The sequence below is a fragment of the Lithobates pipiens genome, unplaced genomic scaffold, assembly GCF_037356315.1.
Source record: "Lithobates pipiens isolate NorthernLeopardFrog02 unplaced genomic scaffold, aLitPip1_a1.2 Scaffold_18, whole genome shotgun sequence".
In the NCBI taxonomy this organism is placed as follows: domain Eukaryota; kingdom Metazoa; phylum Chordata; class Amphibia; order Anura; family Ranidae; genus Lithobates; species Lithobates pipiens.
Window position 1 is genome coordinate 292,830,816 of NW_027507758.1, and position 24,152 is coordinate 292,854,967.

General features: G+C 43.7%; 1 protein-coding gene across 5 annotated transcripts in view; it reads left to right on the top strand.

The window, feature by feature from the left end:
* Positions 1 to 24,152, top strand: part of WASF1 (WASP family member 1) — a 222,176-nt gene that overhangs the window by 132,564 nt on the left and 65,460 nt on the right. For all 5 annotated transcript variants that reach the window (XM_077487129.1, XM_077487127.1, XM_077487126.1 and 2 more), the window contains exon 3: positions 7,170 to 7,304. In XM_077487129.1, coding sequence (XP_077343255.1) covers positions 7,170 to 7,304 — 135 coding nt within the window. The remainder of the gene's footprint in view (positions 1 to 7,169; positions 7,305 to 24,152) is intronic.

The window sequence follows — 24,152 nt, forward strand, 5'->3', positions numbered from 1 at the left end:
ACTTTTTTGATTTGGGGTTGTACATAAGAGATACCTGCTTGTACTTTGTATGGGAAATTAATCTGTACCCAGGCATTTTCAGGGGGACATGTTTGGTTATTGTAATATATTATCCTTACATAATAACACATTGAACAAGAGAGGTTTCCCCTCTGTTCTTTTTATTTATTTATTTTTTTTGGTGACCACTTGGATTGCCTTCATTTGCCTGACACTACCTAACAGGGATACAGTTGACAGTACAATTCTGGCAGGTGTTTAACTCCTTACCACTTCAAAATTACTTCAAAAGTTTTGAGTTTTGATATTATCTAAAATAACAAGAGCCCCTACTCTTTTGAAGTAGGAAAACAAGTCGCATAAACAATTATAGCCAAAAAGTCATGTTTTACGGCATTTAATTTGCAGAAATAGAACAGCAGTAAAACTTTTGTCATACAAATTTGATACCCTGTATGATATAGCTGTATTTTTTTTTTTTTTTCACTGAAACCTAGCTGCACGAGTAATATTGAATTGTAAGCTGCTGTGAGGTTAGGGTTTGATATGAATGGTTTCTTTGTACTTTGTAAAGTGTGTATATTTCAATGTTACTTAAATATAAGAGGTAAGCATTTAATAATGATCAAAAAAGCATTGTATTGTTTTCAGCAATGGAGATGATAAAAAAAGTAACTATAGGATAGGGTCACTTTGAAGTAATTATCAAGTTCTGCAGCAATGTCTGGATCAGTTCTTGATCCAAAGCTGAGACCTCAGACATCAGTTTCTGAGTCCACTCTGAGGTCAGAGCAAACAGCCATGAAGTCTTGCTGAATCTAGTACATATTCCATAGTAGGAGGCTTTTCTTTGCAAGGGAATTTTCCCCCAAATGTTAGTGAACATAGAGAAGCATTGCTGACTTCCATTAACCAATCGTGTGCAAGCAAAAATGCATTTTTTTTTTTTTAAATCAGAAAGAAAAAAGTTTTATTTTCCACAACATAAAATACAAGTCATTCAGTACATAAAGGCAGAGAGAATAACGTATCGATACATGCAAAAATGAAATGTAAGTCATAGATGATATTCTACCGGCCAATATACTGCATAGAAAGATATATGCAAATCAGTACAATAAAAACTAGCATGCATGTAGTAACAAAACATTACTGAGTAACCTAAGGTTCTAACCTAAGGCCGCGTACACACGCGCGGACTGTTGGCCCAACCTTGTCCGCTGAACAGTGTTTGGGCGGACAGTCCGCTCGTGTGTGGGCTTTCAGCGGACAGTTTCAGCGGACAGTTGGACGGACAAGGTTTTACAGAAATTCCGAAAAACTGTCCGCTGAAACCTTGTTTCAACGAACAGTCCGCCCGTGTGTAGGCTTGTTCGTCAAACTAAGTTTCGCGCATGCTCAGAAAGGATTTTCAAGCCGAAAGTTATAATGCAGTGTATAGGACGTCGTATTTTGCGTCCCGTCGTACGTGCCGTTCACGTCATCGCGCACGGTTTCAGCAAACTGTTCGTTCGTCGTGTGTGGCCATGTCCGTCCATGCTAAGTTTGAGTGGACTGTTCGCTCAAACTGTTGGACGGACAAAGTTGGGCCAACAGTCCGCGCGTGTGTACGCGGCCTAACCAAACCCTCAGATCCCCGAGGGTTAGAGAAGAACTAACCTGACCTACAAAGTCAAAAAAAGCTGTAAGGTGTCAAGTTGTACATGAAATTCTGTTATCTTTTGTCCTGAAGCCCCAGAAGCGATTTACACCTGGAGTAGTCTGTCTCTGATCAACTGATGTGATGCCAGTCCTGGGACATCTAGCCAAGATTGGCACATGGAGTAAAATTTACGTGAAACATTTCCATGTTGGTATATCAACTTTTCTCATATCAACAATTTATTTACTTGCTTTACCCATTGCTGTCTGGTAGGTACCCTGGAGACAATCCAATACTGTGCAGTCAGCTTACATGCGATATATAGTAATCGCAGAATTGCAGTATGAGGTTGTGGAATGAGAGGCTCCTCCTCCAGGGCACCCAATAGACACACAACAGGGGTTAGTGGAATATTAACGTGGGGGTCCACTTAAAAAAAAAAAAATATATTAAAAGCCAGCAGCTACAAATACTGCAGCTGTGGACTTTTAATAAATGGACACTTACCTGTCCAGTGTGCTCACGATGTCGGCAGCTGAAGCCGATCAATCGCTCGGCTCTCTGCTGCTGCCACTGCCATCCTCGGTGAGAGAATCAGGAAGTGAAGCATTGCAGCTGTGCATGCACGAGTCGCACTGCGTTTCCTAACTGGTGCCTGCTGTGTTCTGGGACCTTTGTGTTTCCCAGAACACAGCTGGGTGGGGGGGGGGGGCGGGGGGGCGTGAAGGGGCATGACTCTGTCTATGCCCGGAAGTGGGTGCAGATACCTGTATTATACATGTATCTCCACCCCCTCCCCCCTGAAAGGTGCCAAATGTGACACCGGAGGTTGGGGGGTTCCAATAAGCGGAGGTTCTATTTTCGTGTGAGCCTCCGCTTTAAACAGAAATACCTGAGAAATCACAGCTAGGACTTCAGTCCAGTAGCAAACAAGTTTTGGACATCGCCAAAGCTTGTGGATAAGATCCCCATGATCTCTTTTGCATTTCGGGCACAAGGGGGTTTTACTGTTCCCCCATTTATAAAGTTGAATGGGCGTTCTATAGACTCTGCAGCAAGTAAAGGTGGGATCGTTTCTGGGAGGCCGATACCGACACCAGTGGGGTGGAGGCCAAGCAGAGGTCCCACGTTTCCCCATCAATGGCACTGCATCTGTCTCTCAACCCGGTCTACAGGGCAGTTTAGAAGAATCCTGTATGGCATTATGGAGAACATTATAGTTTGTCGATATTCCATTTTTTATCACATTCCAAAAGGACCTCCTGTACTAAAGTATGATCTATTAGTCTGAGCTGGGGGAATCGTGTTTGCACCTGAAGGGCATGCCTGAGTTATAGGTACCTAAAGAATTGACTGCGGAGGAAGAGTAGACTCTGCTTGTATATAAATAAAGGATTTGAGAGTCGAGTCACTGTATAACTGGGATATATAGCGTAGTCCCGCCCCCTCCTATTCTCAGGGCCCTTTCAGTTTTAACACTTTCTTATAATTAAGGTTATGCCACAACAGAGTATTGGTTAGAAATCCCTGCATCTCTAGCATCTTTTTAATATAGGACCATAAGGTTTTCAACAAGACTATTGTAGGAGCTTTAGAATCTAGGTGCATAAACCCCACCTCCAATCATGTGAGAGCAGAGACATTATCTCCTGGTGGGATTCAGAGTCTATGTATAGGGTCCATTGAGTCCACAGTACCCCATCCTCCCTCCCAGCTGCTATAGCTGGCAAGCAAGGTAGTAAGCTCTAGAGTGAGGGACTGCCAGGCCCCCCTGATCTTTGCTATACTGCAGCATTTACAGACTTATATGGGCTATTCTTTTACGCCAAATCAATTCTCTAAATTTGAAACCATTGTCGAGGTATCCATATCGGTGAATTATTAAAGATGTACAATTGGGGTGCCCAAACCATTTTGATGAGGTTAATTCTCCCGCCCATTGTTAATGACAATTTACACCAGGCAGTGCATTTTTCTCGGAATTTACGGAGTAGGGGACATAGATTCGATTCTATATAATGGGACAGATTGTGGGTAACCTGAATGCCCAAATAACGAAAAGAGAACACTACCTGCACCGTAGCAGCGCACTCGGGAAGGGGATTGGGACAGGGCACAGAAGGCCTCGATAAGGGTCATAACAGCCTGCAAAGTGCCTTGTGTATCCCCTAAATACAGTAGGGTATTGTCTACGTACAGTGAGACAACATCCGTACTAGTACTGCGTCAGAATCCTACTGTATTATCCCCCGTACACATCTGTGGTGCAAGAGGCTCCAAAGCCAGGGCCAAGAGCAGGGGTGACAAAGGGCACCCCTGTCTAGTACCCCGGTACAAAGGGAAAGGCTCGGACAATTTTCCATTACCCTGATCCTAGCTGAGGGATTAGCATATAATACCTTCGTCCATTTAATAAAGTTGGTGCCCTGGCCCATGTGCTCTAAGACCGCCCACATATAAGCCCATTCAACACTAACAGAGGCCTTGGCCGCATCAAGTGGGAAACTGGCTCTATAACCAGGATTATTAATTGGTAGTTGGAGGTTCAGGAAGAGTCTCCTAAGGTTCTGGGCCATAGACCTATTAGGGACCAATTTATGTACCACTTTGGCTAATCTGGTTGCTATTACTCGTGCAAGTAACTTGACGTCAGTTGTAAGAAGCAAAATGGGTCTATACGAGTTGGATAGATTAGCATCTTTCCCTGGTTTTAAAATTGCAACAATTGCCTCATTCATAGAAGCTGGCAGCACCCCTGTCCGGAAAGCCTCATTATACACCTTCAATAGGATGGGTATTAATGTGCCCGCATACCGCTTGTAAACCTCAGACGGGAGGCTGTCCGTCCCTGGAGATTCAGTATTATGGGATTGTGCCGGCGCCAATGCCAGTTCTTCCTCAGTCAGTGGGGCATTCAACAGTCCAGCATCCGATGCTGACAAGCTAGGCAGCGCACAATCATCAGAGAACCCCCCAATCTCTAGTTCTGAAGGTTGCACCTTAGACGCGTAAAGATCAACATAAAATGACTGAAAGGTCCTGATATCAGGAGTCTGAGTTTTGAAGAATACCCTGATCATCACAGATGGTCGAGATAAGGGAGGATACCCGCTGGGTACGCACTAGCATAGCGAGCATATGTCCAGTAGCCTCCCCCTCCTCCAAAAGTTCTTGCTGCAGAAAAAAAAACGCTTATTTTCCACCAGCTGCAGTGCCAGCTGTCTAGACATGGCTTGGGCCTCCAACAATGCCCGTTTGGTATTTTCGTCAGGGTTAACAATATACATATCTTTAGTTCTCCCCACCTCGCTGCAAACCATAGTTTCCTAGGCTTTAGTGATAGTTTTGATATGATATAATATTCTGATAAACTGACCTCTTAAATGAGCCTTAGCAGTATCCCATACAACACCTAGTCATGCTGTGTTTAGGTTAGACTGAAAGAAAGTTTTTAGCAAACCATGTATGGGGTCTGGTTCTGGGAATAGGGACAACCAAAAAGGGTTCCATTTCCAACCCATACTTTTGAGTGTAGTGGACAGTGATATAGTTACCCAAAATGGAGAATGAGCAGAAACATGTCTACTTTCAGACCCCTTTCACACCACACCGCAACTTGCGTCGGCGGTAAAACGCCGCTATTTTTAGCGGCGTTTTACCGCCGGATTTGCGGTGCATTTCGGCCGCTAGCGGGGCGCTTTTACCCCCGCTAGCGGCCGCGAAAGGGTTAAAACCGCCGGCAATACGCCGCAATAGCGGCGTTTTGCCGGCGGCATTACAGCGCTGCCCCATTGATTTCAATGGGCAGCAGCGGAGGAGGAGCGGTAAACACACCGCTCCTTCACCGCTTCAAAGAAGCTGCTGGCAGGACTTTTTTCTGACGTCCTGCCAGCGCACCGCTGTAGTGTGAAAGCCCTCGGGGCTTTCACACTACACACAATGGTGCAGCTTTTTTTAGGGCGTTTTGCAGGCGCTATTTCTAACGCTATAGCGCCTGCAAAACGCCCTGGTGTGAAAGGGGTCTCATAATTAGATGAATAATTGTAGCAGCGTACTGTTACCTAATCTCAGATCTATCCTGGACAGTCCTCCATAAGTAGCTGAGTAACATGAGAACTTTTTAATACCTGGGTGTCTTAGTCTCCACACAGCCATCAATCCGAGTTCCCCAAGTAGATGAGCAAAAGGTGTGGGGCCCCTGTAATTTGTCCCATGATGGGCTAGGTAATTGTTAAAATCCCCCACCGCTAGCAGTGGTGAAAGGGGTCTAAGGGAGTTAAAGCTGAAATCTCTTATGTGAGACAAGACATGCAAAAGCTGAGGGACCGCACCAGAGAAGAGGTGCGGTCCCTCAGCTTTTGCATGTCTTGTCTCACATAAGAGATTTCATCTTTAACTTCCTTAGACCCCTTTCACACTGAGGTGTTTGCCCTGCAAAGTGCCCTGAAACAGTGACTCCAGTGTGAAAGCCCGAGGGCGCAGGCAGGGAGTCAGATGAAGTCCTGCCAGCAGCTTCTTTGGAGCGCATTAGAATGAGCAGCGCCAATGTAACCCCTTTTCAGCCGCGAGCTTCCGCAAAAGCGACGGTAAATTGCCCCTAAAAATAGTGTTTTACAGCCAACAAAGGCAGCTCAGTGTGAATGGGCTCTTAAGTTCATGAACCAGAGCAAAAATAGATAAATTGCAAGAGGTAACATCAGACATTATGTCACACAGGATGGGTTCCATCCCTCTGTGTCTAAAGATGACACAGGTGGCATGGCAAAAATATCCCCAGGAGTGCTCACTGTTTTCCACGTGGCGATCTGACTACATCCTTCAGGAGAGCCACGTCATCAGCCTCAGAAGGGCCCCCTGATACATCGGCCAGAGTAGAGGCAGAGGAGGAATGTTCTTTGGGATTTGTCCGGGCAAAAAGTTTTTGGGCAGCCTCCTTATACTTCTCCTTGGAGGCGCGGTGTTCCCAGGCATCATCTTGGCCAGGATCCTTCATGTCTCTTTGAGTCGTTTAGCCATGATGACAGCGGGAGCAGAGTATCTGGAATGGCAGCTCGATGCACAGGGTACTGGCATTGATCAGCTGGGGTCCTTTTAACTCGGATAGTGGGTGTTTACAGGATACTTGCATGGATTCCCGGCAGAGAAGAAGGCAGATGCGACCGACTGCATTCGCTGCTCAGCCACGCCCCCCCCCCCAAATGCATTATTTTTATTTTCTTTCAAGCGATTGGGTATCCTTTGCAAAGTGAAATTTCACCGCATTCAGTTTTGGAGAAAATTTTCTTGCAAAGTACACCATCCCCTGGAAAGTGAACAGCCTAATTGCGTTTACTAAAATTCAGACCTCTAGATCATGGTGACGTTTCTTCATGTTCTAACAGAATGGTATCCAAAGAAAATTGAGATTTCTACATTTTCTGTAAATACCACTATTGTTTGTATGTTTCCCTTTTGTTTCTATTTAAATATATTCTAGATAAAATTCTGAATTGCTGTTTTCACATGCTGTAACTCTGTTATGTTTAAGGTAAATATGCAGAAGACATATTCGGGGAACTGTTCAACGAGGCTCACAGCTTTTCCTTCAGAGTGAACTCATTACAAGAACGTGTTGACCGGTTATCTGTCAGTGTAACACAGCTTGATCCTAAAGAGGAGGAACGTAAGTTTTCTAACCCATGTTCATTTTGCTTCTATCTCTGTAACCAGTGAAATTCTGGCATCACTTTGCTAATTTTAGTACAGAAAATTCACACACTCTGGGCTTACCCTGGAAAGCAGAGATAATTCACTTGACAAGCCAACACAGCTGGACAATTGCACGCTGCCATTGTCTGATGTCAGCACATGAAATAGGTCATCTTGAGTTCCACATTCCGCTGCAGTTAATTAAACAATGGAGAAAAGCATTAAAGTGACATTCCATGGCTAGTGGATAAGAAAAATGATAAATTTTGTTATTTTCGGTACATGTAGTTGGGTTGGGTGCTGTTAAATTGTGGTGTGGCTTCTTCCAACTCAGGATAGGGTGAGTATTCAATAGAAGGGAGATAAGCTGAGTATGCACCAGAATGGTGATAGTTTAGTATTAGGTGTTACCTTAGGTTAAAGCACATCTGCCAGGAGAGGCCATTGCTAGGTCTCTCCGTGAAAATGCTATTTGCCTGTTTGTGTCTGGTTTCTTTACTTTAAGTCACAGACCTTAAACCTTCATGTTATTAGGGCAAGCAAAGTATCAAAATGTCGTTTGTTTATTACCTTTCTAGGTCAGTGGCATTCTCCAAAAGAGAGGTCTGTAAGGACAGCTTACATTCTTTTATGACATGTATTTTAAAGCTAATCCCCAGCTTTAATTTCACCTTACATAGTTTTTTGGGCCAAACTGGCCCAAGAAAAACTATTCCCTACATTAAATATGCCCACTGGGCCTGCTGTTTAACTGTATGTAGCACCGAGTTCGGGTATGAGATGAGACCTTCCTGTCCCACATGGAAAAAAAATGCCATCAGGCTGATCGGCGCTCAGCTATTCTTATGCAGCTTTGTGTTCTATACGTGAATACAAAGCTTCTTCTGAATTGCTGAGTTGGAGATCATAATGTCATTGGCCTGCATCTCTAACTCGGCCAACCAGGGGAAGCTTTGTGTTCATTGATGGCTCATACCAACATTATTTTATCCAGGTGTGAGATAGGAAGTACTCCTCTCACACTCGGAACTCGCTGCTGTTTACTGTATGTAGCTAAGGCTGCATACACTTTATACAGATCATCCAGCTTGGCCAAATTAACCATTTAAAGTGAAAGTAAAGCTTTAAGGTAGGTTATTGTTAGAGTTTGGGATTAGTGGGTTATTTTATGTTTAGGGGTAGATTTTTAGGTCTTAGGAGGTAAGTTAAGTGTTCGGAGGAGTATAAGAGCTCACTTTAGGTGCCCTCTTAAAGTGATATTAAAGGTTAAATTCAAAAAACAAACGTGTTATACTTACCTGCTCTTTGTAATGGTTTTGCACAGAGTAGCCCTGACCCTCCTCTTCTCTAGTCCCCCACCGGTGCTCTTGGCTCCTCCTCTTCTCCATGCCCCCCCATAGCAAGCTGCTTCCTACGGAGGCACTCGTGTGCAGTCGCTCCTGAGCCACGCTCTGTGTGTCCATAGACACACAATGGGGCTCCGTCCTTCTTTGTCTCTGTTCACTGGCTGTGACTGACAGCAGTGAGAGCCAATAGTCCTGAGAGAAGGCAGAAAGCAGGGAGATCAGCCGCTCTTGTGCACATCACTGGATTGTGATCAGCCTTGCATCAGTATTATGATGCACGTTTAAGAGATATTTACTGTACCTACAGGTAAGCCTTAAGCTCTTTCTCCTTACTGGACTTGGAGGCAGCAGACTTACTAGACACACACACAGCTTGGCTCGGTGTCGAGCCCACAGGAGTGCCCCCCCATAGCAGGATACTTGCTATGGGGGCTTTCAGCAGGGATGTGGGGCCAGGAGCGCTAGTGGGGGACCCCAGAGGAGGAGGTTCAGGGTTACTCTGTGCAAAACCATTGCAAAAAATACATGTTTGTCATTTTTCTACTTTGTGTAATAGGGAACATTACTGTTTGTTCTGAAATGAAATTGCACAGTCGTGTTGTCACCTTGTGGCCAGGTGTTATATAGACTTGTATTTTAATGGATTTTAGTTCAGAGAAAAATTAGGTCCCAATTCTAGCTAACACTTTTTAAGCGGTTACAGCTACATGTTTAATTTTATATAAAACACAGCTGAACATTTTAAGCCCTCCTGCCACTGCAATATATTTTCCTCCAAGCCTCACAAATGCGCATTTTGCTAGATAGCTTGGCCTCTTACAGGAACTTTAAAAAATTAATGCTTCCACTGACAGGGTCAAGTGGTAATTAAAATATAACTAAAGTTTTGATGAAGTAGGGAATGGTGAAAATCCCTTTTTGGTTCTCTTCAAAGTGATGGCAAATCCCCTCTTAGACAGTTGTCTCAGCATAGGTTCACACTGACTGCGGGTTAGAAATTTCAAACTGGCAATGCAGCCCAACTTGGGGGGGATTTGACAGACACCTGTGTGGGAACTACTTTTGGGAATCAGTGCGGCGCCGCAAAGTCGCACTGATTCGGACGTGATATTGCCGGCAATAGCCACCAATTTGGCATGCGATTTGACATGTCAAATCGGCCCGATGTGAACGTGGGCTCACGAACAAGTGTCCCATTGGAAGATTTCTCCTCTGTTTCTGTTCTGGTGGCGGCATATGTGCAATTTTCTATTTTCATTATCCTTTTTAGACCTCTATGCAGCTGCACTTGATACATTTTTAGGCACGTTTTTGCAGTGCATTTTGCATTTTTAACCACTTCAATACCAGGCACTTTTGCCCCTTCCTGCCCAGGACAATTTTGAGCTTTCAGTGCTGTCGCATTTTCAGTGACTGACTTTACTATTGGGGCACTGCTGGGCACTGATTGGCACATCTGATGGGGTTGGGCTGATACTCAATGCACTGATTATCAGCACAGACCCCCCCCCCCCCTCTGACAGGGAGAGCCTCCAATCGGCTCTCCCTGTCAAAGCGAACCGAGGAATGCCGTTTACCGGCACTTCCTGGTTCTCGCAATGATCAGCTGTGATTGATCACAGGTGATCACATGGTAAGAAGACTCCGTCAGAGACTTCTTATCGCGATCGGAGATGTCAGACTGATAAGCCACACTCGAGATTGCTGCGCGCCGGCATGTTATCCTGCTGGACGTCGTATAACGCCCAGTCAGAATACCACAACCACTTTCCAGCTGTCATTCTGTTATAGGCCGAGCGGAAAGTGGTTAAACCCCCTGTTTTTTATTTATTTTTTAATGCATTTTTGCATGCGGTTTTCATGCATTTTGTATTTAACATTTTTTTTTCTCTTTAAACACACTGTATATAGTTGGTTGCTAAACAGGGGACTGGGAAGCCGCCACATCCTTAACCAATGAGTAATCAGTTGTCAGCTGGGTTTTTCGCTTACGGCTGAATGTTAAAAAATTTAGAAAAAAGACATGGGATCCCCCCCCCCCCCCCCCCGGGTCCATACTTTTTTTTTATATAATGGTGTGGACCCCTCCCCCCCCAAAAAAAATCCATACCAACCCCTTTTCCGAGCATGCAGTCCAGAAGGTCAGGAAAGGACACCCCCCCCAAAGCACCTTGCCTCCATGTTGATGGGGGCAAGGGCCTCTTTCCTACAGCCCTGGCCGGTGGTTTTTCAGGGTCCTGTGGATGGGGGGATTATCGGAATATGGAGGATCCCCCTTTGAGGGGGTGCTCAGATCCCCCCCCCATTTGAATAGGTATCGGGTACATCATACCCATACCCATTCACTTAAATTTTTTTGGGTGAAATGTAAAAAAATAATAAAAAGGCAGTTTTTTGACAAGTCCTTTATTAAAAAAATAGCTCTGTCGTTTTCTCCCGCCACTGTCTCTCCCGCTGGCATCACAAGGGGCAGGCTCTCCGGTGACATCCAAGTGGGGCCCCATGCCATTATTTATTTTTTTACATTCAGCTGTCGGCGGGGAACCCATTGGTTGTATATATATATATATTCACACATTTATTTTTCTTAAGACCCCTTTCACACTGGTGCAGTTTTCAGGCATTTTAGCACTGGAAATAGCCTCTGCTATTCAAGTGTGACTTTTTACACTCAAGCAGTGCGCTTGCGGGGCGTTCTGGAAAGTCCTGCAAGCAGCATCTTTTGGGTGGGTTGGGAGCGCTGTATTTAGTGCTCCCAAAACGCCCTGCCCATTGGAATGAATGTGAAGCGCTGCAACAAAGTAGTTTTTAATCCCTTCTTTGGGTTAAAATCGCTTCTTAAACAGCGGTAAAGGAATGTTAAAATGAGCGGCCGTGGCCTCCATGTGAAAGGGGTCTTAGTCAGAAGCTGAAGATTTTTACCCTGTTCTCATTAGTATTGGCTTCATGGCAAAAGTTACCAGAGCTGGATTTCTGGAGGTAAGTATGTATTAGAATTGTATATCTTGCTTTCTATGTAAAACATTATTTTATCTTCTAGCTTCATAGTTTTCTAATTTTACAACTCTAAACACACATTGGGGTTTATTTACTAAAGCTGGAGGGTGCAATATCAGGCTCATTGTAGCTGCTGACTTTTAATAAGCACACTTACCTGTCCAGGGTGCCTACGATGTCGTACGCCCACGGCCGATCCGTCCATTGCATTGGGTCCTGGCGCTGCCATTCTAAGTAAGGGAAACAGGCAGTGGAGCTTTACGGCTTCATTGCCTGTTTCCTACTGCGCATGTGTGAGTTGGCTGTGTTCTGGGACACGCACTGTTACCAGAACACACAGCGCCACCTTCCCCAGAAGACAACGTGAGGCGGAGAAGACTGAAGATCACCACGGTGTAGGAAGTGGCAGATTAGGATGATCTGCCTAGCAACAGGCATTTCAGGTAAGTGAAAACATTTTTTTTTTTAAGGCGCATTTTTATGCTATTTCTATTTTTAGGGTGGCCCTCCACTGTAAGCTAGACTCACACAATTTCAACTCTGACTTCGGGGGCAATTTCACAGACATCCGTGCGAGTTCCTGCACAGATGTCTGTTCAAATCACCCCCCCCCCCCCCCCCCCAGATCGGACCAATGTGAACCTAGGCTCTTTGTCAAAGCTAAATTGAACAAGCTGAGGTTAGAAGCTGATTGACTAAGGACGTCAGGTATGCGGCGTACGTGAGCGAGGAGAGGTGAGGGGAGGGGCTTGACTGCGGCGCCCTCATGTGTGGACGGAGGAGATCCCGCTATACCAGCGGGTACGGAGCGCGGTGAGAGAGCGCTCGGCTCCGGGAGAACGAAGCAGTCCTCACCTGTTGACGGCACCCCCCCCGCCGGTTCGCCGGTTCGCCTGCCTGCTCGCCTGCCTGTCTAGCCGCGGAGGTGCACAAAAGTGAAAGTGAAAGCGAGGCAAGCTTAAATAGAGGTGCCAGCGTGACTTGGAGAACTCCATCTGGCGGCAGGTAGAAGAAAGGAGGTTCACTGGAGACGGAGGAACCTCTCCTGGATACCCCCCCCCCCCATCCTCCGGCTCCCCTTCTGCTCTCTCCCCCTTCTGAGCTCTCAAGGGATGATCTCCCTGAAAAGGCTGGATCCCGAATGGAACAGGAAGGGCTGGAAATAAGGTCAGATCGTTACTGTGCTGTTTCTCTGTTATTTAGATCAAAAAGTAATAGAATAATGGACTGTTGAAATAAGAGATTCAATTTATCTGAGCGACAGGAGAAGCATATTGTGTACAGTTCGGAAGCTGGAGGCACCAGGAAGAAGCTGAGTAAAAACATAATGAATATAACGAGTGCTGACTAACCCTGACTTCCCTCCTTGTACCCTATTATTTTTGCTGTCTCCCTTATATTCTGGTTGTTCCCACTTATCCCAGTGTTTTGCATGGATAGACAGCGTGATAAACTAAGGGAATAACACCAGAACCTCAATATTACCTTAGTGAAAGCAATGTTCAAAAGAGAAGGCATTTTACGTAATTTAAGTAGAAAAAAGGAGGAAAACATTATCGTTTAAACCTGTGGTTGAAAACGGGGAGAAGCACGAACAGAGGTAGAGGAAAGATTTGAAAAAAAAAAAAAAAAAAAAAAAACTCCCCCCTTCCCCCCTCCTTAGATTTGTCGATGGCAAAAAATACTGGGATGATCGAACATTAAGCTGTATGGACAATTGTGCAACGTGGTTTGACATAATTATTCGCAAATAATATACTACAGCTAGGAACCCAGAGCTGGACCTAGGTTGAAATAGTTTTAAGTGCCGGTGTCTTTACCTTTATTTTGTTTGTAGCCGCTCTCCTCCTTGCCAGCGTTTAGCATGAACAACCAGTTTGGTTGATTAAAGGACATTAAATTCTACAAATAAGTAGTGAATTAAAGGGACGGTACTTAATACTTGCATAATCACTATAATTGCAAAAAAAAAAAAAAACGTTGTACAGAGGATGGTGCAATGTAGGTGATTTATTTACAGACAATATATTAAACAGCAAACCATATGGTAGCAGCACGTAAGTGGATCTAAGTGTAACAGCTCAGGAAATAAATGAGTGGCGTGCCGTGTACCGAATGTTGATTGCAGGAGACAAAATCCAAGAAAATAGTGGAAAATTTATATGTATGAACATTTGCTGGTGGAGTGAACGGTAGGAGTGGATTTATTAAGTTATTACCTTACGCCTCTTGGGGAAGATTTCAGGCAGGAGTAGTTACTCCACTTTGGCCCCACCCCCCTTATTTCCAAAAGTAAAAGGGGGAACCCTGGGGAAGAGAAAAATAAAAGACAACATGAGGGGAAGAAACCCCAAAATGAACGATCCGAAAGCCCCGAGGGAGAGTTTAAACACAAGCACAATTCAGAAATATCTAAAGGAAACAACTCAAAAAAGCCCTGGCCTTGAGAGAAATCAAAAAGGAGTAAGAGAGAGGAAGAAAGATACGGGAAAATCAGAAGGGGCACGGGGAGACACCTCCGGAGAGGAGACGGATTCGGATTCGGAGAGCAGAAGGAGGGAGTTAAGGGTTTCCTCGCAAATACCTACAAAAAATGAAATGTTAGACATGTTTGCGAAATTGGAAAACACTATTAAAGTGGAGATCTTAACAGTAAGGACGGATCTGGGACACTTATTGAGACGAGTGGAAGAAGTGGAGGAACAAACAGAAAGACAGTCCAAAGAAATATCAGATTTAAAAATGCAAGCTTTGAAAATGCAGGAGGCACACAGGGAGATAACATACAAGATGGAGGAGCAGGAATACCAAAATCGACGCTAAAACCTGAGGATTAGATCCTTACCAGAACAACAGGGAGAAGACCTGCGTGTGAAAATAGGAAAGATATTCAACCCAATTTTGGGAAAAGCAGAAGATGCAGAGTTAAAAATAGACCGGGCGTACAGAGTCCGGAAACCCCCAGGGTTAAATGAAGAGGTACCGAGAGACGTGATTATAAAATTCCATCTCTTCGAAGATAAAGCTAAGATATGGAGTAAACTTAGAGGACTACCTTCAGTCCAATTTGAAGGGGAAACGCTACAGGTCTTCATGGATTTATCTCCAGGGACTTTGGCACGGAGAAGAAGATTAAAACCTCTACTGGAACAATTGAGGAGAGCAAACATAAGATATAGCTGGGGGTACCCGGCAGCACTTATGGTTCAGAGGGAGGGAAGAACTGTTAGGCTTAAGTTCTTAGACGAACTAGAGGACTTTTGCAACAAAATAGGAGTCCCAACCCCCACGATTCCTTTAGATCCATGGGAAATGTAATTTTAGTGGAGAGGGGAGGGGGGGGGGGGTAAGAAGCTTACTCTACGGAATGATGTTTTCTTTTTTTTTTCTGACTGAGGGGGGGGGGGGAGCGGGGTGGAGGAGGGGAAGGATTGCTGAAGAGATTAGGGTGAGCTGAGCTCTAACGCTCCTTGCCAGCAGAGGGCATTCTTGCTCCCTGGGGGGGAAGGGGAGAGGGGAGCTCAGCAGGGGGATGCCGTAGTCGGGGTCAAACCCTGAGAGATAGGGCTTGCAGAAGGGGTATATCTCACAATGCAAAGCAAAGGCCAGGAATGGGCCGGAGGGGGGGAAGGGAAGAGGGGGGAGGGGAGGGGGGATTTGGGTAGAAGAAAGGGGAAAATTTATTTCTGGCAGCTGAAAATAAAAAAAAGAGAAGAGGGGATGCAAATAGATCATAGAAGGTGTAGATTAATGTTTCTTCCAAGTAGTCTCGGATGACAGAGATAAGGTTTGTGTCATATAACATAAGGGGCTTGAATTCTCTTGATAAGAGATTTAAGCTCTTAAAGGAATTACAGCAATATAAAGCCGAAGTAGTGTTTCTTCAAGAGACCCACCTAACACAAGACACGAATGTTAAACTGTACTCCGATAACTACCCGAACTGGTTTTATGGAGATTCGCCAATAAAGAGGGCTAAAGGAGTGGCAATTGGGTTCGGGAAAGAGATAAAATTTAAGGTGACAGACAGATTGACCGATCCAGAGGGTAGATACCTGTTCCTGAAGGGGTACCTTGGGGAAAAAATGTTTACCTTAGCAAATGTGTATAGTCCAAATAAAAATCCAATAGAATATTTGAAGCAAATCCTGAGGAGACTCGCGGATTTTAGAATGGGAGAAGTGATACTGGCAGGGGACCTTAATTTTTGTATGGACCCGGCATATGATAGTACGTCCTGTGTAGGAGGGGGGAGGGGGAGGGGTCTGAAAATGATCAAATCCAGACTAAGACAAAGTCAATTGATAGATGTATGGAGGATACAACATGAAAAAATAAAAGACTACACCTTCTTCTCCCCAGTACATGGGACGTACTCTAGATTAGACTATATGTTGGTTGAACATAGAATGTTGGAGACTATTTTGGAAACAAAGATAGGAATTGTATCCCTGTCAGATCACTCTCCGATTATAATGAAGATGAGGATACCAGGAATACAGAGGCACCCATTCACCTGGCGGTTAAACGAGGACCTTTTACAGGATAAAAAAACTGTGGAAGTAATACAAAAAGAAATAGAATTTTATTTTGAGACAAACGATACCAGAGAGGTGTCGGGTGCCTCTCTCTGGGAGGGGCATAAAGCATATGTCAGAGGTATCCTCGTATCCATAGGGGCGGGAAGAAAAGGGAAAAAACTGAGGAAAAGGAGAAATTGGTGAGAGAGGTTTTTAGGTTGGAACAGGAACACAAGAAACAAAGGGGACAACAACCGGACCTCTTTCACCAATTGATCATAAGGAGGGAGGAATTGAAGGACATATATGATCGGGAAGCAAGAAGGTCACGAGAGGGGAGAGCTAGAGAGAAACATTTTGGGGAAAATAAAATAGGAAAATACTTAGCGAGACAGGTGAAAAACAAAAGAGTGGGCAATTTTATTGAGAAAATCCAGGATAAGAACGGGAAATTGGCTCACACCTCCAGGGAGATAGCGGAAGTATTTAAACAATATTATGAGGCTCTGTATAATGTAGACCAGAAAGGTGAACAAGGTAGAAGGAAAACTGAGAAAATTAAAGAATTTTTGAATAAGGCTAAACTACCGCGATTATCAGATAGCGATGGGCAGAGTATGGATAGACCAATCTCAGAAGAGGAAATTTACAACGCTTTAAAAGAAACGGCCTCAGGTAAAAGTCCAGGACCGGATGGGTTCACGATCACCTATTATAAAAAATACAAGGAAATACTAGTACCTCATTTCTGTAGATATATAAATAGTCTAGGTACAGAATATGGAGCGAGTAGAGACGCCCTTCGAGCCGCTATAACGTTGATTCCGAAGGAGGGTAAAGACCATACGCTCTGCGCGAACTATAGGCCGATAGCCTTGCTGAACACAGATATAAAGCTATATGCCAAAGTATTGGCGGCCAGGTTAAAAGAAAAAATGACAGAGCTGATACACTCGGACCAAGTCGGATTTATACCTGAGAGAGAGGGCAGGGATAACGGGGTGAGGGCATTGCTCCTCATCCAAGCCTTAAAAGACAATGGGTCCCCAGGTCTATTCCTGTCGATGGATGCTGAGAAAGCCTTTGACAGGGTGGACTGGGGACTCATGTTAGAAACCCTGGAGGTGATGGGAGTGGGCCCGAGGATGATCCACTGGATTAAAGTTTTATATAAGAGCCCACAGGCGGTGGTTAAGGTCAATGGAGAAATATCTTCACAGCTACAAATGGGAAATGGTACTAGGCAGGGGTGTCCATTATCACCCCTGCTGTTTGCGATCTCCCTTGAACCCCTGTTGGCCTCGATCCGTATTAATCCAGATATAAAAGGGATTAAGGTGGGAGAAGAGGAGCACAAACTTGCAGCATATGCGGACGATGTGCTCTTCTTCATTACAAACCCAAGAATAACGATTCCGAACTTGCTGGGGATCCTGGAAACATTTGGAAAAATCTCAAATTTGAAGATTAACCTAGGCAAGTCCGAAATCCTAAACATTAACATCAGTAACCAGGAAGCAGAGAGACTGCAAGCGGAATTCCATTTTCCCTGGCGCAAAGAGATCAAATATTTGGGAGTCTTTCTTGCAAATACTCTCAGGAAAATATACTTGAAAAACTATATTCCACTATTAGAGGAAATAAAGAGAGAAATTAAAAAAATATAATTTAATTCCCTATCGTGGTTAGGATGGATAAATGTAGTGAAAATGATCCTAGTACCGAAGATCATATATAAGTTCCAAATGATGCCTATCCCACTCCCCGCGGCCTTTTTTGAAATATTAAGGAAATGAATCTCGAAATTTATTTGGCAACATAAAAAGCCGAGGATTGCTTTTGCGACATTAAGGAGGGGGAAAAACCAAGGGGGACTGGCGGTTCCGGACCTGAAAAGATACTATAAAGCAGTGGTTCTCTCACGGGTGGTAGAGTGGGTAAAAGAATTAAACGAAAAAAGATGGGTTAGCTTAGAAAATATATTATCTCAAACACAACTAGGGAGGGTAATATGGAACCCGCCACAATATAGGACAGTAGGACCTAACACACACGAAATAACACGGCACGTCTTTAAAATTTGGGACCGAACACACACACAAAATAAATGGGAGTATAATTCACCCATGATCTATTTAAAAGAAAATGAATTTTTTCCACCGGGAAAGTTAGAAATAGGGGGGAATTGGATAAAAAAAAATAATGCACAATTAAAAGATATATTGGTAAAAGATAAATTAAACACTTTTCAAGCACTAAGGGAGGATAATGAATTGATGAGGATTGATGCTTGGCGGTTCCTCCAACTCCGTCAGTTTGTAGCAAGATTGCCTCAACCCTTACGAGACGAAGAAGCATTAAGGCCCTTTGAACGTCTCTGTCAGAGAGTAAAATCAAAAAACAACATTGGTAAAATCTATAAAATACTTTCAGAGGGAGACGAGCTGGAGGACCCCGCATTTATCAATAAATGGGAAAACGACTTGGGGGTCACAATGCAACACTCAAATTAGAAAGAAAATTTTTAGATTAGTACACTGGGGGGGGGGGGGGAATAAATTGATTGAGACGAATTATAAGTGTCTGGCAAGATGGTATATCACCCCTGACAGACTGGGCAAGTTCGGAACTGATCAATCCTCGGAGTGCTGGCGGGGCTGTAGGAAGATTGGGAATATGGGTCATATATGGTGGGACTGTCCCATAATTAAAGATTTTTGGAGGAAGATTATTGATATAATAAAAGTAGTAACCAAAAAAGAAGTGAGAGAAGATCCGTGGATCATCTTGTTTCATGGGACAGAGGAATCAATAAAACAATATAGTGCCACGATAATCCCCATATTACTCGATACCGCAAAAAGCCTAATTCCAAAAAAATGGCGAGAGAAGGAGAGTCCCAAAGTACAGGAATGGATCGCCCGAGTAAATCAAATACAACAGTTGGAATGTCTTGAAGAAGAGGGAGAGGATATGACAGCCAAAGAGGAGGGACTGGGGAAATGGGAATCCTGGGTAAAATTCAAAAAATCATGGCGGTATATGGAAGAAATAACTAAATAGCATGAAAAATTAGAAACTTCTGATCGAAATGAAAAAACTATGAACCCCTAGAGAAACAGGCCAGTTAGGGGAGGGGAGGGGGGGAAGGGGGGGGGTGGGAAGTAGGATGGGGATTAAAGGGCTTGACGGTATAGGAATAAGTTAAGAAAGTTGTAAGAAATGTACACAAATGGACGGATTGTACCGTTGGATAATAATTGTTATACTGTTGGAAAAATAAATAAAGATTATAAAAAAAAAAAAAAAAAAAGAAGCTGATTGACTAGCATGCACAGCTGCACCAGATTCTGAGTGCAACGATTTCAGTAAATCAACCCCATTGTCTTATGCCGGCCATACACGGTTAGAATTTCAAAATAATTTTCTTTCGAAAATCATATCTAAGAGTTTTCGCACCATTAGTGGGCTGCAGCAACAGCCAATTTTCATGTGGAACTCAAATTTGAGGAATCGGACATGTTGGAATTTTTTTGAAAAACGAACGATTTTCTAATAAATGATGGGAGAATCGTGTGAGATGTAATAAGAAAAGAAAATTTATGGAGAGAAAAGAAGATTCCCGGCCACGAAAACTCTTTTTTCTATAGCAACATGAGGTGAAATTGAAGGCTTGGCCAGATTTCGAAAATCAATGGTGGCACCATCGGATCACAAAAAAAAGAAATTTCTGATTTTGAAAAGAAAATTTGTTCGAAATTCAAACATGTATGGCCTGCATTAGGTGAAATTCATTATTCCTTTTGGGCTGCTCTGCATGAATGATTTTAATACTCAATGGTGTTCTTGTACGTTGCACTGTTGGTGTGAATCTCGTATACATTCTTTGCCTTTAGTGAGACAAATGATATGCTTCTCGCCACTAAGGACCTGAGGATAGCTATTAATACATGAAATAGAATATACAAACTGATATATTTTATTGCAACTAGCAGCTTCCTTCCTCGTTGATTTTAGTATTACAAGATTTCAAGTCCAAGATGTAGCAGATCCATTAATGAAAGATCTGGGGGTGTATGGCCAGCCTGATCATCTTATTCTAGGTGCATATATTAAGTCTTACAAAAGGCAGAAACCAGTGGCCTGACAGACAATTTAAAACGAAATGCACAGCTTTCAGAAATAGAATCATACCCAGGAATCTGTAAAACCATTCACTAGAATTAAAAGTGGCCTCACAGCAAGCACCTTTTTATACCTTTTGTTGGGTATTGAATTGACATTTCACTGTGTATTGAGCCAAGCTACTCAGTGCCCCATAGTGTTCTTTGTAGCATTGGTTTGCCTTCACATTGTGCAATGTAACATAATATGCAGACTGCTGATACCAAAGTCCTTGTTCACATTGTTCCCCAACCAGGAGAGTATCTGAACCCTGGTCCAAGAACTAGGATTTTGCATCTGGTTCCTGTGTGTACATATCCTAACTACTCCCACTTTTGTTCCAGAATTTTTGAACAGGTTGTTGAAACAGTCGGCCTATTGATATGTACATATTTATTAGTAAATTCTATATCCAAATTTTCTGTTAATAAATAAATTATATATCCAAATAGATTCAAACACTTAGTGTTTAAATACCAGTAGCGCTGTGATAATGAGCCCACAAAGAAAATTCTTATAAATTTATACATCCAATATACAAAAATATGTAGTAACACATCTTAAAAAGTCCACAGGGATTTCCTATGTGATTAGTGAAAACAAAATTGTCCTTCACCGCACAATTTCATGTGCTTCAAGTGAATAGATCCAGACTCTCCCCATGCAATACTCGTTTACCAAAGTTATATGCCTCTCATATTTCAGATTGGCACATAATGCATCTATCTGTTCGTTGTTCCAGACTTATCCTCTTTTGATCATACAGCAGAAAGTTATACAATGGCAAAGAGCACTCCAGTAGTGTAATAATGCTTAAAACCATATGACTTTATTAAAAAGAATGCTGCTCCTAGGTCTCGAGCAAACAGAATTCTGTTCCTGGTGGTCATCGCATGATTCACAGAGGTCTTCGAACCTCCTTACGTTCTGCACCTTCCCCTCCTGGCCCTCGTTCCCTCTGCCCACTGAGTTTTTCCGTTGCGCTCAGTTAGGTGACCTCTCTAAGGTGCAGTTCTTCTTACCCCTTTCAAAAAATGGTCCTTGAGCACACCTGCTTACTAGAGATGCATCGAATGGAAATTTTGGTATCAAAACCTAAAATGCAGGATGCACTTGGCCAAAAACTGAAAATGACAGTTTTTAAAAAATATTTGTTTTTCTATGTAATTGTTTGCTGCATTTTTTTTGTCAGTTAAAAAAAAATGCAGATACCAGTTCAAATGCATTGAAAACACAGCAAGGAAGCATCAGTAACGCACTCATGTTGCTTTTTTGATGCATTTTTCAGTCACATGATCTTTGAAAAACACACACCATAAGCAAAGCAGATCCTGGTAAAATGGTCGCAATATCGCTGTATAGTATATAATAGGGGGCAAATTGCGTGCATTTTCCGTGCCATTATCGGCACCTTTTTCTCTTATCAGCTGAATGCCGATAACACCATTTTTTGCCGAAATGTATTGATGGCTGAAATTTTGTTGCATCTCTACTGCTTACACTGTACTGGTTCTCCGGGCGCAATCGCCAGTATCTACTCCTCCCTTAACACCATAGACTCCCCAGCAGCCAACTATAAATCCCGGTCAGAACGTGGCCTGGCTACCTCTGTCGACCCTGAGGGAAGGAGCAAGGCCTTGTCTTTCATTGCAAAGTGCTCCTTTAACGCCGCTGCCCTGGAGGCTGCCTCCTAAAATGCTATTGGGTCCCAGTCCGAATAGCAAGTTCAAACCCATCCTATGGTCCCAAGTGCTTCAGGGGGTGCAGCCACCGAGGAGATGTTATACATATCTGGTGGTCCTGCCTCTGCTTAACGGGATTCTGGTCTTGGATTTTTGGGTTTCTTCATACTCTGTTTCCTTTGTTCATTCACAAAGATGCCAAGCTGACCTTGCTACATTGCCTATTTTTTTATCAACAAAAGCTGGTGACTTATTTGTTTATTGCTGCCAAATGCACAATTGCCAGGGCCTGGAAGAAGCCCTCTGTTTTGATTGCAGTGAAGAGCATTTTGACCAACCTGATGGTCCACAAAAAAAAGAGTCTAGATTTTTACATGGCTCTCATATGAAAGTTCTCAAAGTATGGGCACCCTGGTGGTTCTATGCTCTTCCCGCCCTGCATCTGACCAGCTTTGGGCATTTTATAATTATCTCCACCTAACCCAAGCCTGCAGGAACTTCATCTCCCCCCCCCCCCCCCCAATCCTCCTCTCTCTCCCTATGACCTCTTTATCTCCTTTCCCTTCTCCATTTCCCCCTCCCCTTTTTTGTTTTGTTTTGTTCCTTGGCACTCTGCATCCGCCTTTGCCAACCCTCGTCTCCCCATGGTATGCTCCTAAGCCCTCAGACTTAAGTCTCTTTTACAAACCCACGGCCCGTGCCGCAAGGTCATAATATTGGCTTTTACCCCATGAAACTGTTACGTTATGCATATGTCAACTAATGTCATTATTTTCTACTTTCTTACAATAATCCCCCTGTGTGGGTGACCAGTTATTATGTAACGCTAGTTCTTTAATAAAAAATGATTGTATCAGAAAAAGAATGCTGCTCAACTTATACTTTCTTGTCATAATGCACATCAAAGTACATGAAACCCCAACCAGCTTCATAGAAAAAAAAATAAGTGCCTTTGCACTGGGCAGGGGGCTAGACAGGGGGTGCCCCCTGACTCCCCTGCTATTTGCATTGGCCATTAAGCCTCTTGCAGCCCAGGTGAGGAATTGCCCACCGATCAAGGGATTTAGCTACGGTGAATTGCAAGAGAAAATAATGCTCTACGCTGACTATATGCTCCTTTTTTTGGAGGACGTGGATAATTCATGGTCTTGGGCAATGTCCCTTATCACTGATTTTGGCCACTATTCAATGCCTCGCCATCAACTGGTCCAAATCTGCACTGTTGTTTCTGGATGAGACCCCTGGGCTGAGTGCAGAGCTTCCTTGTCCTGTACCTATAGTGACGTCCTTTAAATACTTAGTCAATTTGACGGAGATATACATGCCTAATCCTAATGCCCCAGTTCCTGTACATGCTACACAACACGCCGGTGGTTATTCCACTGAAAATATTTAGAGTGGTTAACTCCCTATTCAGGCTATTGTTATGGCATAAAAAAAACCCTAGGATTAAGCTGGAGCAGCTGCAATATCCGAAGGTGGGGGTGGTCTTGCACTCCTCAACCCTTTGATATACTACTTGGCTGCACAGCTGCAGCACCTGATAGGAGCTATGACCCCTGCTCCTGTAGGCTTGTCGGCTAAACTTATGCTGGTTGGCACAGGGGCCGAGTTGGTACCAGAGGGCCTCGACTCTCAGATGTTTCAACGGCCCAACAAACAAATGCCCACTTACACACTCCTCCAGAAGGTGTGAAACAAGGCTAAACAATTACGACACATAACGGGGTATACAGCTTACCGCCCACTCTGGGGGAATAAAACTTATGCAAAACTAGCCAAAATTCAACAGGGACCAAGGTGTCGCCCCATGGGAATAACCCACTTAAGACATGTCTTCCATAATGGGAGACTACGCTCCTTAGCAGAACTACAATCGAAATATGTATTACCATCCAAAATGATGTTTTACTGCCTACAACTAAAACACACTGTCAAGGCGCAGGGCGATGTAGTGGACTGGGTACAATCCCCTACACCTGTTTTTCAAATACGGCAAAACGCATCGGAGATAAAGGGTATAATATCTCAATGTTAACCTTATGCTTTTATCAGCGTTTCTTGAGGGGCAACTCATGAAAGCGGTGACACAATGGGAAGCAGAATTGGGTCC